This window comes from Myxocyprinus asiaticus, chromosome 44, assembly GCF_019703515.2.
Source record: "Myxocyprinus asiaticus isolate MX2 ecotype Aquarium Trade chromosome 44, UBuf_Myxa_2, whole genome shotgun sequence".
In the NCBI taxonomy this organism is placed as follows: domain Eukaryota; kingdom Metazoa; phylum Chordata; class Actinopteri; order Cypriniformes; family Catostomidae; genus Myxocyprinus; species Myxocyprinus asiaticus.
Genome location: NC_059387.1, coordinates 3,438,452 through 3,456,651, shown reverse-complemented (window position 1 = coordinate 3,456,651; position 18,200 = coordinate 3,438,452). Strand labels below are relative to the sequence as shown.

At 45.0% G+C, this 18,200-nt stretch overlaps 1 protein-coding gene across 2 annotated transcripts in view; it reads left to right on the top strand.

Annotated features, from left to right (window-relative positions):
* LOC127434233 (probable G-protein coupled receptor 158) overlaps positions 1 to 18,200 on the top strand; it is a 245,547-nt gene that overhangs the window by 77,001 nt on the left and 150,346 nt on the right. For both annotated transcript variants that reach the window (XM_051686812.1, XM_051686811.1), the window contains exon 4: positions 5,326 to 5,555. In XM_051686812.1, the coding sequence (XP_051542772.1) occupies positions 5,326 to 5,555 (230 nt within the window). The remainder of the gene's footprint in view (positions 1 to 5,325; positions 5,556 to 18,200) is intronic.

Below are 18,200 nucleotides of genomic sequence, written 5' to 3'. Positions count from 1 at the left end.
GCAGATTTATAACAAAGCAATTTGGATGAACAGATAATCAGCGATCATTCTACGTTGTCTGTAACTGTATAATCATGCCGTGGCCATGGGAAGACTTCTCCGAGCTTATTCCTGTGCTATATTAAACCATGAAAATGTGTGTTTATGCACTTTTAAATGCAGCCTACATGAATCAAGTGAGAATCAAAGTTCACATTTTGACAAAATTTTGCCTTATGAGGACACATTTCTTAACTCTTGCTGTGATTGTCTCGGGCTGTGGTGCCGTGTGCAATGGGCAGGCAGTGTCGGGTCTCTGGACGGGGCCCCGACTCCAATGGCACATCAACTGCTTGGAGATGCTGGCAGTATTGCTTGCCCTGAGGAGGCTCCGGCCGTTGATTCAGGGCAAGCATGTGTTGGTCCGAACCAACAACACAGCGACCGTAGCGTATATAAACCGCCAAGGTGGCGTACGCTCGCGTCACATATCGCAACTCGCCCGCTGCCTCCTCCTTTGGAGTCAGCAGACCTTGAAGTCTCTGTGAGCCAGTCACCTTCCGGGTGTCCTCAACCGTGAAGAGGACGCGCTCTCACGGCAGGTAGCGCTCCGTGGGGAGTGGAGACTCCACCTCCACATAGTCCAGCTGATTTGGGAGAGATTCAGGGAGGCACAGGTAGACCTGTTCGCCTCCCAAGGCCCCCATCGGCACGGATGCCTTGGCGCACAGCTGGCCTCGGGGGCTATGCAAGTATGCGTTTCCTCCTGTGAGCCTCATTGCACAGACTCTGTGCAAAGTCAGGAAGGACGAGCAGCAAGTCCTGTTCATTGCACCGTACTGGCCCAACCGGACTTGGTTTTCGGATCTGATGCTCTTGACAGTAGCACCTCCCTGGCGCATTCCCCTGAGGCAGGACCTTCTCATTCAGGGGCATGGCATGCTCCAGCACCTGTGGCCGGACCTCTTGAATCTCCACGTCTGGCTCCTAGCAGGTCTTCCGCCAGCAGTGGTAGACATGATCACTCAGGCCAGGGCCCCCTCTATGAGGTGGCTGTATGCCTTGAAGTGGCGTATTTTTGCTAACTGGTGTTCTTCCTGTGGGGAAGACCCATAGAGATGCACCGTCGGGTCTGTGCTGTCTTTCCTTCAGGAAGAGCTGGAGAGACGGCTGTCTCCCACTACCCTGAAAGTGTACGTGGCTGCCATAGCAGCTCACCAAGATACACTGGACAGGAGACCCTCACGACAGCATGATTAACAGGTTCCTCAAAGGCGCGACGAGGTTTAATCCTCCTAGACCGCGCCTGATCCCCTCTTGGGATCTCTTTGTGGTCCTACCTTCCCTACAGAGAGCCCCCTTTGAGCCCTTGGAGCAGGCCGAGCTCAGCACTCTGTCCCTGAAGACAGCCCTCCTGGTGGCGCTCACTTCCATCAAGAGGGTGGGGGATCTGCAGGCGCTATCTGTTACCAGCGAATGCCTGGTGTTCGGTTCGGTTACGTGCCCAAGGTTCCCACCACTCCTTTTTGGGACCAGGTGGTGAACCTGCAAGTGCTCCCTTCAGAGGGGGAAGACCCGGCCTTGTCGTTGCTGTGTCCAGTTCGCGCCCTGCGCATCTATCTGGACCACACGCAGAGCTTTAGATGCTCGGCGCAGTTCTTTGTCTGTTTTGGAGGACAGCAGAAGGGGAAAGCTGTCTCCAAGCAGTGATTAGCCCATTGGATTGTGGATGCCATTTTCCTCGCATACAAGTCTCAGGACTTGCTGTGCCCCTTGGGAGTCTGGGCACACTCCACTAGAGGTGTTGCGTCCTCCTGGGCACTGGCAAGGGGAGCCTCTCTAGCAGACATATGCAGAGCTGTGGGTTGGGCTACACTCAATACCTTTGCGAGGTTTTATAACCTTTGCATAGAGCCGGTTTCAACCCGAGTGTTACGCAGTAACAGCAGGTAGACCGAGCGGCCGGTTGGGTGTACCGCTTGCATTGAAGAAAGGGGAAAGGTGCAAAGGTGATAATGTGTGCTTTTTTGTCCACAACAGTTCCCCGTACTGGTGTACTCCGGATACCTCCTTAATTGTTTAGCACTGTTCGGTGAAGAACTCGGCAGAGGAGTAACACCACCAGGCCCAGTACTCGTGGTATCCCCCTTTTCAGGTGAGCCCATGTGCTCGGGCTCAGTGCTCCATTCATGGTGATTCCCCCTTGGCATTTCCAAGCTTCCTAAGCATTTATAATTTTGAATAAAGTGACTTGTTTATTTACACAGTTTAAGCTTGCTTAGTTATTTATGTTTGGTGTGTTTGACTAGGTGTACCTGTAGGTAGGGGGCCCCCAAAATGCTAGGGCAGGCCGAGAGAAAGGGAAATGTGATCAATGATATGCTATCAGTATCTGGCCCTCAGTAAGCCCCCCAATACCTTTAATTACCACAGGAGCCTCCTTCCAGACTGATTTCAGTGTGAAATCAAAAACAGGTTGAATTTTCTTGATCTAAACTCAGCATGTGCTTACCAAAATTCAAAGCACTGCCCCCGGTAGCCAAAGCAGGAGGTATTTTTTTAATATAAGGGCACATGTGAGCTCCAGTTTCCAGGTGAAGTGCCCACAGAAGGATGTCAAACGTGAGTCATTTTTAGCTGTGAATGATGTAATGCTGTGAAGAGGAATGCGCACAGAATGCATGCATGATGTCAGGATACTGGAACATTTGGAAGCAACATGCCAACTTCCTTCACACCTCTCTGAACACAACAATGTGTAATTCTTCTCAGTTTGTTTTTAAATGTAATGTTCAAAGCAGTTAGATTATATGCAAAAATTAATTTAGTCATAATTTTTGTTTTTACAATGATCATTTTCATGTGACTTTTTGTTGTGAACAAGTGCCTAGGAGTTATCAATCCAAAATTAACACAACTAAACAATAGATTAACTGAACTTTTATATCCGAATTATTAACTGCATGACAGAACGTCCATCGTTTCAAGCCAAAAAAAAAAGGCAAGACCTTTAAAGTCAGCACTCTCCAATCTGACACGGGGGGTAGTAGTTATACCCTGATCAGTGGAAACATATAAATGCTTCACGCTGCAACCCCACCCCCAATGTTCAAGCCAAATCTACACCCTTGATCAGTCCACTGGGAAACATAGCCATGTTTATATGATACTAGGCTGCTATAATGAGGAAGTAATATTTGCTGATTAACAAAATTTGTTTGGTTCATGACAACAAGAGTTTTATTTGAGACACTTCGTAGTAAGTAAATAAGATATCATAAAGCACAACTGTATACTCCACTTTGTTCTCAAAGCTTGATTTCAGATTTACCCACTGAGTGTTGCGTACAAAGTGTGTGGAACTGAGGTTTATTTGCTTTACACATGTCGATCAGATGGCATCTTCTTGTCTAAGTGGACAGTCCTTGACTAGAAGAAGCTGCAAAATGGACCATACCTTATGTTGTCAACCATCTGGCTATACAAGACTATGTCCAAATTGGCCTCAAGCAGCTAATAGTGTTTGCCATTGAAATGAGTTTATGGTTGTGTTGAAAGTCAGAGAGTTTGCTGATTTATGAACAGATTCTAAAGCTATATTCCTTCTACACAGTGCTGAAGCAGAAAGAGGTAGAGAGAGCAGACATACATGTGGACATCACCACATGTCATCCATCTGTGATAGCTCCTCTCTGACTCTCCTCCAGTGACCTCTCATAAGTGTGTTCCTGGGAGAACTTGGCTGTGTTCAGTGTATTTCTCTTGTGTCTTGTGTATCTGCTTCACTAAGCAATCATCCCTTCAGCAGATTATGTTTCCTGTAATGTTGACCCCTCTCAGCTGAAGTTAAGATGAATATAACAGCATGTTTAAAGTCTCATGTCGTATCGCATCTTTTGATTATCTATCTATCTATCTATCTATCTATCTACGTAACACCCTAGCAACACACTAAGCAACCACCTTGAATCCGCACTGAATATCCTAGCAATGCTCTAGCTACTCCCCAAAACACCTTAGCAACTGCATATTAGAGGTAGACTGATATATCGGTTTTACCGATTAATTGGTGCCGATAGTTGCTTTTTGGAACTATCTGTTATCTGCAAAAATATGTGCCGATAGTTGGCAATAGTTTTAATCAAGTGAATGTAGGCAATAAAAAGCTTAATTTGGCAAAGACTTAAATATAGAGGATTGTAACAGAGCCAAGTCTAAGTCATTTCAAAATAAGTATGTGAATTCCAGGCTTGTTTATAGATAAAAGTCCAGCGTTATGCACCAAATCTTCACCATTTTTTTTTTTTTTTTTGGTTATTATTGGGGTTTTGATTGCATAATAAACTGCTGGGATTTTATTCATTTTGGACTCTTGTAGCCTCAATGTCTGTGCCCGTCATAGTAAGGAAAGACTTAGAATTTTTTTAGCATATAAATCAATTAAAAAAACTATCATATGATTAATCGGTTATTGGACTTTCCCCACCACATTAGTTATCGGTATCAGCCAAATCCAGTATTGGTCAACTTCTACTGCATATTAACACCTAGCCCTGGCTGTCACTCACAACACACTATAGCATATCGGAGGTGATATATTTTATTTTTAATATAAACTCTTTTAATTTGTGAAAGTATTTTAAATAAGATTAAATAAAGGAAATACCATAAAATTGTCGTGAAATGACACGAGATGCCACTGAGTCAAATAACTGATGCATCAAAGGGATAGCCAGATGGTGTGTACACACCCATACACCCCGGCCAACACATGAAACAGAGTGAACTGCCTGCTGATGAGACCACAAATGACTGAAGAGGAAGGGCTGGACCACTGGCATGGCTGTGCTGTTACTTTTCAGAAATGTTTGTGCTTTATGCTGGCATGTTCCTAATGCATGATAAAGTGGTAATATCCCGTGATTGAAAATGAATTCAGGGTCAGATGCAAGTATCATTCATGTGATAGTCACTGTAGTGTTTTATTATCACAAATGAAAATTAAATTGAAACATATTTGTTTGTAAAATAAAAACATTACAAAATAGGAAAAGCAAGTTTGAGTCGCAGCTTGAGCTCCTTTGCTAATCCCGTTCCCCCTCTTTTCCCCTTTCCCATTTCCTGTGTCCCTTTCCACTTTCCTATGTAATGAATGCCAAAATATTACTTTATTATATATGGGCCAGTGTGGTAAGAAAAACTTGATTCAAATGAATTAAAACAATTTCATCTTTCTTGGCAGCTAGTTTCTTGGATGAATATGCACAAGGCTTGTTTTTGGAAACTAAATGGAAAACTTTAAAGCAATAATAACCCTGATTCACATTTGTTATGCGTGTTTTTCAGGTAACTCAGGTGGGAAGGGCATGGAAGTGTTGCCATATCACAGGGATGTTCCAGAAAGTTCCAGCCAGTGTCTTCCCTGCCAGGTGGGCTGCTCTTTCTGCAGAGACGACACGCCTTGCGTGGCCCGAGGCAACGGCCCCCTGCGTATGGCTGTGCTCTCGTTCCAGGGCTTATGCATGTTGGTGGACTTCATCAGTATGGTGCTGCTGTATCACTTCCGCAGGAACAAGGTGAGAGCATGCTGCCGGACGGAGCTCATTAACATGGCAACTGTTTCCATGAAGCACATCATGTTCTAATTGACACCAGGGTATTTTCATGCCAAGTTAAACTGCAATTAGTCACTCGTACTCTGAGTATATCTTACCTGTTAGGTGACATTTTATTTGCTGTGACATTAGAAAGTACAGTAGATGTTTGAGAGACGTCATTGTTTTTTTAAGAAGCTGTCATGCAATGCAGTTGTAAACTAAATAAAAACAAAATAGTCATAGCTGGCATGCCGAGGAAATGACAAATGATCCATTTGAAGCATATCTGAATTAATTAGGGAGACATTTGATGGTTGAGATTCAAACAAACCTGATAAAAACATAAATTATTATTATAAATTACTGATTAGAAACACTTCACAGAGGCAGCAAAACTCCTCACACAAAACGCTCTGGAGACTCGACTTACAAATGATTCTCAAAGAGTTTGGAATTTAAGCTAAGGCTAAGCTAAGCAAACAACACAGTATTCTAAAAAGCTTAAAAATACACAGCACACACAAATATTGGGTAAAATAGTCCGTTTTAAATCAGATGTTAATGATTTGCAAGCAGTACTTTCAGTATTTTATAAAATCTAAGTTTATTTGTAGTGGACATTTTCCTTTCTCTGTCTGCCATCTTGGAGAATTATTTCACTGTTTGTTGCAAAGCATTTTGAGATTGTTTTCTCCTTGAAGGATACATTTGATGCTGTTTTATGCTGCATTCAAGTCCCCCTTTGAAGGTCATTGTTGCAAGCTAGGAGTCTTAGGCTAATTCTGATTTGATTTGTGTTTAATTGATTTCAACTGAAAAAAAAGGAAGCTGAGTTGCACCCAGCACAGGGTGTCTGGAGTCTTACAGCAACTTATAGTGTAAATATATAGTAAATAAATAAATAAAATTGTACCAAAATATTTTTTTAAACCATAATGCATGCAGTCTAAGAGAAGTAGGTCTAATTGACAACCTCATATGGACCACTGAAAATTTCAAACAAGCTGGATTTGCCCTGCCAGTTTAATACAGTAGGTCTGGCCTAGTGGGTGTGTTCTTGCCGTTTAGAGTGAGCCAAGCAAGAAACAACTCATTATTAAGGGGTTTAATACAAAGTGGAGTTTAGCTGTTTACAGTTAACAAGCAATGACGCAACTTGACACATTAGTATAGATATCAGTTGTTGTGTGGTCATAGGTGTGACACAAGTATACACCACACCAATATGTTGTGCTTTTTAAAAAACACATGTCTTTATAGATGTCAGTCACACAGATTGCAGTTCAACCTGTAGCTTAACATTGACCTGCTCTGGATTGTCTCTTTGTTAATTGGACTCATTAAAGGTGTTTCTTCTCAGTCTGAAAGAGTCTGAGGATAAGTAGACAGATTTTGAGTGCCTGATAGCTACATCTCACACACACCACCAACATGTTCAGAGAGCATTTCAGCAGTGTGTAGAACATCCTACTTCATTGACTTGAGTAGACATGTAGTCTGTAGTGTGAGTTATGGTGGACTGGATTTGCAGTGACTGCGAGGGCGGTTCATTAATCCCTGCAGCGAGATCCCGTTTAGTCTATTGATATGTAGGGCACTCAGTTTTGATAGTCCCAGCATTTTAATTTACTCTGGATGCACACTCCATCTGGGCGCTGTCTGAAAGCGATCCATAACTGCTGGAGAAATCTAAATGAAAGCGATAGAGTTAAGATTAGAAATTTTGTTCTGTTTTAGCACACACTGTCAAGTGCTTTCTATTGGCCATTTGATATCAGAAAGCAGTTGACAGCACACCTGTTGCCTACTAATTTAATTCTCATTTTCAGTTTGAAAGGAGACGTCAGTTGATGACTTGAGTCAACAACGCCTCCAAAACATGCAAGCCCTAGTGTCAAAGATAGAAAATCACCTTAGTTCACATCAATTAAACACACTCTACGTACGGTCAAAAGTTTGAAATCATTTTTATAGCTATTTTTCCTTAATATGTTTTAGAATAACCGTAAAGTCATCGAAACTATGAAATAACACAAATAATACAAAATATTAGTGCTGTCAGTCAATTAAAATATTTTCATCACATGCTTTTTCATAGCTAATCACGATTAATTGCATATTTTGAAAATGCTGAAATTTGACTATCTATACACAGTGCTGTCAAAATGTGTTTAGTTCCTTCTAGAAAATAAAAGAAAACCATATGAAAAAAAAAACAAAAAAAAACAAAACAATTCCAAACAAAGCCTTCCACAGTATAAAGATGGAGATGCATTTAAATCGCACCTATTCAAGTAACATTAAATGTTTTCCAAAGTCTTGGTGGGAGGTTGACTCATTGAAAGAACTAGTCCCCATAGGTTGCATTGCATTGCAATATTAATTTCAATGGTCATTAAATCCACCACAATATTAATGGGCCAGCAGGCTGTGGCTATCCACTTTGCCACAGCAAAAGCTGCATTCACATGATTCACAGCGCTTTGAACTGCACATGAAAAGCACTGCAGGGTCTTTTTTGCTTTTAGTTTTGGCACTGCCCACATAATGATTCTCCATATGAATTGTCAGGTAAGATGGAAGCGCAACGCGTTTACTGGGGAAACGCTAATGTTTTAACTACAGCGAGTTGTGTGCATGAGGCTTTTGTTTTCTGCACGTGTGACAGTCGTCAATTTTATTTGTACAGCACTTTTCACAACACACATCGTTCCAAAGCAGCTTTATAGAAAATGATGCAGTGATGTCTTAAAGTCCTCATTGTGTGGTTTAAATGAATAACATGATTGAAAATCATACCTTAAATGTATTGTCTTCCCTTTAGTCGACAGACCTTCCACGGGAGAACACAAGCCGGCCGCAGCTGTTCCTCATCAGTGCCATGTATCTGTGTTTGGCTTTTAGGTGATAGTTTAGACTTCTGTGGTAATTACATTCTGCCTTAAAAAGGCTGCAAAATACTTTATTTTTGTCACAAGTTCTATCTGGGTTTGTTTTGTAAGAGGTCCTGAGATTCTGTGACACGGAATTGCTGATGCATGTGTGTTGTAATATCCCTGGACACAGTGCAAATGTTTCTCCCTATACCAATCAGTGTTTAGAGCTCACAATGAGCTGAAAAAAATTTCAGAATCTGTGTGTTAAACATTTTAAATCAACTTCATCCACTGATGCGTTCATTTGGAACACTCTATTATATACACTACTGGTCAAAAGTTTTTAAACACTTGACTGAAATGTTTCTCATGATCTTAAAAATCTTTTGATCTGAAGGCGTATGCTTAAATGTTTGAAATTAGTTTTGTAGGCACAGATATAATTGTGCCAACATATTAATTTATTTCATTATAAAACGAAAATGTAATAATAATAATAAAATAAAAAAAATATTTAAATGGATGACTTATATAATAAATAAAGAAAAATAATAAAGAAAAGCAGCCAATAAGTGCCCAACATAGATGGGAACTCCTTCAATACTGTTTAAAAAGCATCCCAGGGTGATACCTCAAGAAGTTGGTTGAGAAAATGTCAAGAGTACATGTCTGCAAATTCTAGGCAAAGGGTGACTACTTTGAAGATGCTAAAATATAACACAGTTTTGATTTATTTTGGATTTTGTTTAGTCATAACACAATTCCCATAGTTCCATTTATGTTATTCCATAGTTTTGATGACTTTACTGTTATTCTAAAATGTGAAAAAAATTTATAATAAAGAATGAGTAAGTGTTTCAAAACTTTTGACCAGTAGTGTATATATACTGCATATATTTGAGCATTTTTCAAAGTAGCCACTCTTTATCTAGATTCCAGCTCTGTACACTCTGTTCGTTCTCTTGGGGTTGCAAGAGAACTAACTGAAACCTGTACAACCTTGAACTGCAACCTGTGTGACTGACGTCTATAAAGAACAGGGTTAACATTGCTAGTTTAAGATTTTTTAAAATCTTTTCCTGCTTCTAAATAGTTTCCTAGCCTGGCCAAGCTGGTGTTTAGCAGGTTAGGCTGGCCCGCCAGCTTGGCTCACAATTGCCCTAAACCCCTTTAAAACCATCAAAATATACCAGCAAGCCACTGTCATCTGGTTTAAGCTGGTTTCTTCAGCAGGGATCATCATCTTAAATTATTAGAATATATTTACCCAGTAAGCAACTTCATGGGGTACATCCTTGGATGCTTTTTAAACAGTATGTTGGTCACCAGGGGCATTATGCATTTATTTTATTTGAGGGGGCACTAAGATCAGCCACCGCAACCCCAGTCCAACCAACCGTCTTTCATTGCTTAAAGTTTTTATCATGACTGAAAAACAGATGACTCACACTGAAAAAAGATAACAAGCTGCTGCTTTCTTTAAATCTTAAGAGAGTGTAAAGATGCCGCAAAACCTGACAAAAATGCATTTCAGCACCAAAGTATATGAACAGCGACCGATCAAACAAAAACATAATCTATTTTAGATTTGATAGAAATATTAACTGACTGTTCCGCAGAGATCAGACATAGTTGGCAAATGTTAACTGCACTGAAGCTGATGCAATTAATTAGTTTTTATTACCATAACACTGCACTTTCCCGTGGTGCTCGACTTTCCCCATGAACGCAATCTCTGAAGCAGCCACTGGCCATTGCGTATAGCAGAACATATATGACTCGATTGGATTTTAACTGACAAAATTTAAACATGTGAAATAAAGATTTCTGCAACAGGAATTCGTTTGTACATGCAATAACCATTTAATTTAATTATCGAAGGTACCATACAGATACGTTTTTGGAAGTTCCAATAATCCATTCAAAATCCTATTGGCTAAAAAATTAATTCACTCTGAATGGGCATGACACCTCTGTTGGTCACCATGGGTGCTACTAGATCCTTTAGTGTTTTTTTTTTTTTTTTTTTTTTTGGTTTGTTTGTTTTTGTCAGGAAATGGATTAGAGTAAGTGGGACTAAAGTCTTTCTAGCAAGTCAGTCCACTGGCAGCCATCTTTGGAAAGCTCCCGGGAGGCTATTTCCAGTCATGACAGTGCAGCTCCTATCTACTTAAATTGGGGAACAACGAAATCTCAAAACCTGCTTGTCAAGCTTACATTTAAATTACATATTTCAAATCGGCAGAAAAATCTGATGACACTGGTATCATAGATTGTACTTTTTTTTTTACCTCATATTAAGCTAAAAAATTAAATTTACCTGGCTTGTATTGCTAATGCACATGCACAGAGTTTATTGGCAGGCAATGTCTGTATCTAAAAGGTGATCAGCTCTTTTTCCTGTAAGGCAGGACTTCTTTCTACATCTGTTGACCATTGGGCATTCCAGTTTCTCCCGTTCATTTTAATAGAAGTGGTCCGTCTTTGCTATATAGTAACTTGTGGAACTCTATTGGTAGTTGGGTAAATGTTGGTTGTTGTTACTAATGGAGCATGGACCAGTTATCAGCATGGCCAATGGACAATGTGGCAGGATCACCTGGATAGCATAGAGCAAGTTTATTTTCTTGCAGCCTGGTTTACATCACTCAACGCAGACCAATTTGAACAGCGTAGCGTGTTTAAATTTCTCTTAAGCCATACATGCCACAGTAAATCCTGGGGTATCTTTTTTTACTTCAAAACAACCGCCGTGGATCCGCACGCAGAGTATTATGGGATTTCATAGGCAGCGAAGGATATATCTATGCTGCCTTCAAAAATCAATCAGATGAAGGTATCTCAGTAGACAGGATGTGACATGAACATTGGATTCAGACGTGCCTTGATCCCTTTCTACCTCCAGCCTCCGGAGGCAGCATTTTCCTGGTCTCAGACGCAGCCAAGATCTTCTACTTCCAGAAGAGCATGTGAACATTTACCAGGACGCTGTGGACATGTAGTGCATTTCACACAAAAAGGTTTTTCATCAAAGTATTGATTGTGTTGTTAATGTAAAGACTTCATGTATCAATTATGATACGCAAGGCTATACCCTATAAAACTAGATTTGTGTCGATTTAAGGCCTTTTCACACCTAGTCAGTTTTTTCGGTATGAATGTTCGTTCCGAACATGCTTTTGTACAGTAACAATGCATTGCTATAGCGCTGCGGGTCTGACAAATTGTCCGCCGACAATCCGAAGGATTTTTTACAGAGAGTGTTCCGTATATTTTTTCTCTTCGGACTGCGATAAAAACTGACTGACCAATGAGATAAGAGCTTTTTGTCAGTCACTGCAGCTACTCAATCCAGCATATTGGTGGCGCTAATTAACTAGCAAACACCAGCATACATGCAGCTGATACACACCCCTGAAAATTATATAATTAATAATAAATAGTTGCAGTTCATGAACCCTTTGTACAGCAAACATAAACCCGTTCTGTTTTTGAAAGTCTGCTTATGTTTTTTTTTTTGTCTTTACATTTTTAATATATATATTGCTGTTCCTGTTATATTCTCATAGCATTAAAATAGTGAGGTTCAGCAGTCCGTTTGCACTGAACTCGTAGAAAATCCCAGAAAAAGACTATTTACATGCTATAATTTACTGTAGACAAGCGAATTGCAGAACCACACTGATATTTTTATTGCAAGTGTAATATAACAATGTTTCCCTATCTGTCACTCACTCGACGTTGGTGTCGATGTAGTGACACTAGGGGTCACTCTTGGGAGCCCGAGACACCTCTGGTCTTTGATAAAAGGCCAATGAAAATTGGCGAGTGGTGTTTGCATGCCACTCCCCGGACATACGGGTATAAAAGGAGCTGGTATGCAACCACTCATTCAGATTTTCTCTTCGGAGCCGAACGGTCATGCTCATTGAACTGAATAGCACTGTTCATTCACCTCTGCTGGATCTGACGGCGCATTTCAGCGGCTTCTCCCTCCTCTGCACTGGTACACTGCAGAGAACGCCCCTGGGCGCTTCAGCAGAAAAACTAGAGAGTATATCTTCTGAAAGAGTGTTTTTCCCCTCTAAAAAGAGTATATTTCTCTAAAAGAGCGCACACACAGAACGTCTTTTTAAAGACGCGTCTTTCTAAAGATGCCTTTCCGATCGTGTGTTATTCCTGGTTGCGGTCGTTTTCTCTCAACTTCGGATGGTCATGATCGCTGTCTTTCGTGTCTGGGCGTGTCCCACATGGAAGCAGCGTTTATGAATGGTTCATGTTCTCACTGTGAGAACATGACTATGGCAATGTTGCAGTCGCGGCTGGCTTTCGTAAGAAAGCAAGCCACCCCAGCGGCTCCCCGCCTCAGTCCTCCTACCTACGGGTATGAGGTCAGCGCAGCTAGCACTGGGGGCGATTTGGGGACCTCAATGAGATCGCCTCCGCCGGGTATCCCCCCGCGGACCTCCCATTCCCCAGCACGCTCGTCTGCCCCAATCGGGCTTCCGGATGAGTTCGCCGGCTCGTCGCACAGCGAGTCTGGCTACTTGTTCGGGGCCCGCAAAGATGATGAGCTCTCGAGTGCAGCATCAGAGAGCGGGCTTGTCCAGTCGGACGCAGAAGCCTCAGCTGGGCTTCCCCCTTCGAGGACGGTCGCCCAGTTACAGGCCGATGCCGAAATGACGGACATGCTGTCCCGGGCGGCCACGAGCGTCGGGCTAGAGTGGAACCCTCTGCTCTCCCCTGAACCCTCGCGGCTTGATGATTGGTTTCTGGGCTCGCGGCGCCGCTCAAAACAGCCGTGCCCCGCTCCAGTGCCATTCTTCCCAGAGGTGCATGAGGAGCTGACGAAGTCGTGGGAGGCACCTTTTACTGCCCGACCCCGACTCCGCAGTTCCCCCGCTCTCACTACCCTTGATGGCGGGGCGGCCAGGGGCTATACGGCGATTCCTCTGGTGGATAAGGCGCTCGCGGTGCACTTATGCCCGCAGAGCGCCACCACCTGGCATGGACGCCTTAAGCTCCCGTCCAAGCCCTGTAGGCTCACATCGTCCCCGTCGTCCTCCGGAGTCGGCAGCACCTCAAGTCGCTGTGAGCCACTCATATCCCGGGCAACCTCAACACTACAGCAGACGCGCTGTCATGGCAGGTTTCCCTCAGGGGAGAGTGGAGACTCCACCCTCAGGTGGTCCAGCTGATTTGGAGTCGATTCGGTCGGGCACAGGTGGACCTGTTCACCTCCCAAGAATCCTCCCACTGCCCGCTCTGGTACGCCCTCACCGAGGCTCCCCTCTGCATAGACGCGCTGGCACACAGCTGGCCCCCTGGCATTCGCAAATATGCGTTTCCCCCAGTGAGCCTGCTTGCACAGAACCTGTGCAAGGTCAGGGAGGATGAGGAGCAGGTCGTCCTGGTAGCACCTCACTTCCTGGTAGCACTTCTCGGACCTCACGGTCCTCGCGACAGCTCCCCTGAGGAAGGACCTTCTTTCTCAGGGACGGGGCACCCTCTGGCACCCGCGCCCAGACCTCTGGAATCTCCATGACTGGTCCCTGGACAGGATGCGGAAGACCTAAGTGGCCTACCACCCGCGGTGTTAGACACAATCACTCAGGCTAGGGCCCCCTCTGTGAGGCGCCTGTATGCCTTTAAGTGGTGTCTGTTCGCTAAGTGGTGTTCTTCTCGACACGAAGACCCCCAGAGATGTGCAGTCGGATCAGTGCTTTCCTTCCTGCAGGAGAGGCTGGAAGGGAGGCTGTCCCCTTCCACCTTGAAGGTGTACATTGCTGCCATAGCAGCACACCACGACGCAATTGACGGTAAGTCCTTAGGGAAGCACGACCTGATCATCAGGTTCCTAAGAGGTGCCAGGAGGCTGAATCCCTCCAGACCGCCCCTCGTTCCCTCATGGGATCTCTCCGTAGTTCTTCAGGGTCTACAGAGAGCCCCCTTTGAGCCTTTGCAGTCAGCCGAGCTTAAGGCACTCTCCTTGAAGACTGCCCTCCTGACTGCGCTCACTTCCATCAAGAGGATAGGTGACCTGCAAGCGTTCTCTGTCAGCGAAACGTGCCTGGAGTTTGGTCCAGGCTATTCTCACGTGATCCTGAGACCCCAACCGGGCTATGCGCCCAAGGTTCCCACCACTCCTTTTAGGGACCAGGTGGTGAACCTGCAAGCGCTGCCCCAGGAGGAGGCAGACCCAGCCCTGTCGTTGCTGTGTCCGGTGCGCGCTTTACGCATCTATTTGGATCACACGCAGAGATTTAGAGTCTCTGAGCAGCTCTTTGTCTGATTTGGTGCACAGTGGAAAGGAAGCGCTGTCTCCAAGCAAAGGATCGCCCACTGGCTCGTTGACGCCATAACCATGGCATATCTCACCCAAAACATGCCGCCCCCGGTAGGGCTACGAGCCCATTCTACCCGTGGTGTAGCGGCTTCTTGGGCCCTGGCCAGAGGTGCCTCTCTAACAGACATATGCAGAGCACCGGGCTGGGCAACACCCAACACCTTTGCAAGGTTCTACAACCTCCGGGTGGAACCGGTTTCATCCCAGGTAGTGGCACGCAAGACAAGCAGATAAGCCCAGGATAGCCGGCCGGGTGTATTGCTTGCACATAGCGCCTTCCACCTCCTTTTGAGCTGAAGACGTGTGCCGTTAATTCCCAGTAGTGTTCAAAAAATGTTTTCCCTGGTTGACTTCCTCCGAGCCCTGTGGCAGTCGAGTTTTCGGAGAGACTCACTGCCGGCCCAGTACACGCGCTAACTAAGAGCCCTGTTCTGGGGTAGGTGCTCCGCATGTGGTGGTTCCCTGTAAGGCTAAACCCCATGCGATCTATATCTTCCGCTAGTTTGTTTCCCTGCTGGCAAACTGTGTCTTCCTTGGGCAGAGCCCCTCTGCCCCAGTCTCCATGTTTGTAGTAACTCCTCCCCCATTGGGCAGGATCTACCTTGAAGGATCTCCACTTGGTTGGAAAGACCATGTGACGTATTTTTCCACTTAAAAATATCCCCCCCTCTCTTGGGGCGAGGTGTGATCTCCGTGGTGTCCTCCCCTTGGGAGGGACACCCCCCGACTAGACCTGGCGGCCCAGTCGGATAATCCCCCTTCTTTTTTAGGGAGTGAAAAAAGAGAAGGGGAAAAGAGGCCACGACTGGGTTAAGCCTGTCTCTATCTTTGGGTAGTCGACTTGTCCCCAAAAAGGGCCGTTCGACACTCATAACTGTGTTGGGGGAGGTTACGTGTCGACCTGGTGTGCTGGCTATGAGGCACACAGCAAGTCTGCCCACCACACACTGCCAGTTCACGTAACACCGTTCAGCCAGTTGTGGCATTTTGTATAGGGACCCCTAGTGTCACTACATCGACACCAACGTCAAGTGAGTGACAGATAGGGAACGTCATGGTTACTGGTGTAACCTCCGTTCCCTGATGGAGGGAACGAGACTTGGTTCCTCCTGCCACAACACTGAACTACCCGCTGAAATGGCCGGACCTTATATCGGCTCCTCAGCGTAAAACCTGAATGAATGGTTGCATACCAGCTCCTTTTATACCCGTATGTCCGGGGGAGTGGCATGCAAATACCACTCGCCAATTTTCTTTGGCCTTTTATCAAAGACCAGAGGTGTCTCGGGCTCCCAAGAGTGACCCCTAGTGTCACTACATCGACACCAACGTCTCGTTCCCTCCATCAGGGAACGGAGGTTACACCAGTAACCATGACGATTTCAATAATTTGTAATAAAGTATTAAAATACTATGGTATTAAAATATATTTTATAATATACATCATATTTTATATAATACCTGTTATTGTACAATATTCCACATGTATTTATATTACTGTATTGGCATTATAAAAAGAGAAGTTGGCTTCAGGTGTCCATTTGTAATGTACTGGTAACAAAATACATGTGCAAATAAATATCTAACAGTGCTCTTTACTCATCTCACTTGCATAAAAAACGTCTTGGTTACTGATGTAACCTCTGTTCCCTGATGGAGGGAAAAGACGTTGTGTCGATGTAGTGACACTAGGGGTTCGATCTTGAGAGCCCCAATCACCTTTGCTTAAAATAGAAAAGGCCAGTGAAAATTGGCGAGTGGAATTTGCATGCCACTCTCCACCCCGGACATACGGGTATAAAAGGAGATGGTGTGCATCACTCATTCAGATTTATGCTGAGGAGCCAATAGAGAGTCCCGGCCATGTCAGTGGCTGGTTCAGCGCCGTGGAAGGAGGGACACAACGTCTCATCAGTAACCAAGACATTCCCTGTCTGTTACTCACTCGAGGTTGTGTCGATTTAGTGACACTAGGGGTTCCTATAGGAAACGCCGCAGGTGCTGAACCGTGTCACGGGGTATGGAAGAGTGGACACGGGAAAGCTGCTGCATGCCTCAGAGCGAGTGCTCAACCACGTCGTGACCTTCCAGCGAGTTAGTTAAGGCATCTCCCTAGTCCTGTTAAGGGGGTGGAGGCACTTACCCAAGGAGGCTACAGGCGGTGTCTTAACTGATTGCTGTTAAGCAATGTCCTGCCGAGCACTTTTCTAGAAGAGCACTGGGAAGTGCTCTTCTCTCTCCAGGAAGGAGAACACTATGGAGACCACATCCTGCTGAAGGGAGTTAGCATGTGGAGAATACCTCACATGGACTTACCAATGGGGAAGTTCACATATGGAATGATACCACAGGAGGACCCTATCTATAGAGAGGGTAAGCAGCACAGTGGCCGAGGAAGAGAAAGCTCTGACGAGGGGAAACACAGGGTTCACCTAAGGGGAACCGAACAGTGGAAACTCATCAGACATGATTACCAAGGGGGAATCACCATGCATGGAGCACTGAGCCTGAGCACACGGGCTCACCTGAAAAGGGGAATACCACGAGTACTGGGCCTGGTGGCGTCACTCCTACACCGAGTTCGTCACCTGAACAGTGCTAAAGAATTAAAGAGGCGTCCGGAGTTCTCCGTAACGTGGAACTGTTGTGGACAAAAAGTGCACATTATCACCTTTGAAAAAGGGGAAAGGCGCAATGCAAGTGGTACACCCAAACGGCCGGCCGGTCTACCTGCTGTTACCATGTAACACTCAGGTCAAAACCAGGTCAATGCATAGGTTATAAAACCTCACAAAGGTATTGGGTGTAGCCCAACCTGCAGCTCTGCATATGTCTGCAAGAGAAGTCCCCCTTTCCAGTGCCTAGGAGGATGCAACACCTCTAGTGGAGTGCACCCAGACTCCCAAGGGGCATGGCAAGTCCTAAGACTGGTATGCGAGGAAAATGGCAGCCACAATACAATGGGCTAATCTCTGCTTGGAGACAGCTTTCCCCTTCTGCTGTCCTCCAAAACAGACAAAGAGCTGCTCCGAGCGTCTAAAGCTCAGCGTGCGATCCTGATAGATGTGTGAGATCCAGATAGATGCGCAGAGTGCGAACTGGACACAGCAACGACAAGGCCGGGTCTTCCTCCTCTGAAGGGAGCACTTGCAGGTTCACCACCTGGTCCTGAAAAGGAGTGGTGGGAACTTTGGGCACATAACCGAACTCCACGCATTAGCCGGTAACAGAGAGCGCCTGCAGATCCCCCACCCTCTTGATGGAAGTGAGCGCCACCAGGAGGGCCGTCTTCAGGGACAGAGTGCTGAGCTCGGCTTGCTCCAGGGGCTCAAAGGGGGCTCTCTATAGGGCTGGTAGGACCACAGAGAGATCCCAAGAGGGGATCAGGCATGGTCTAGGAGG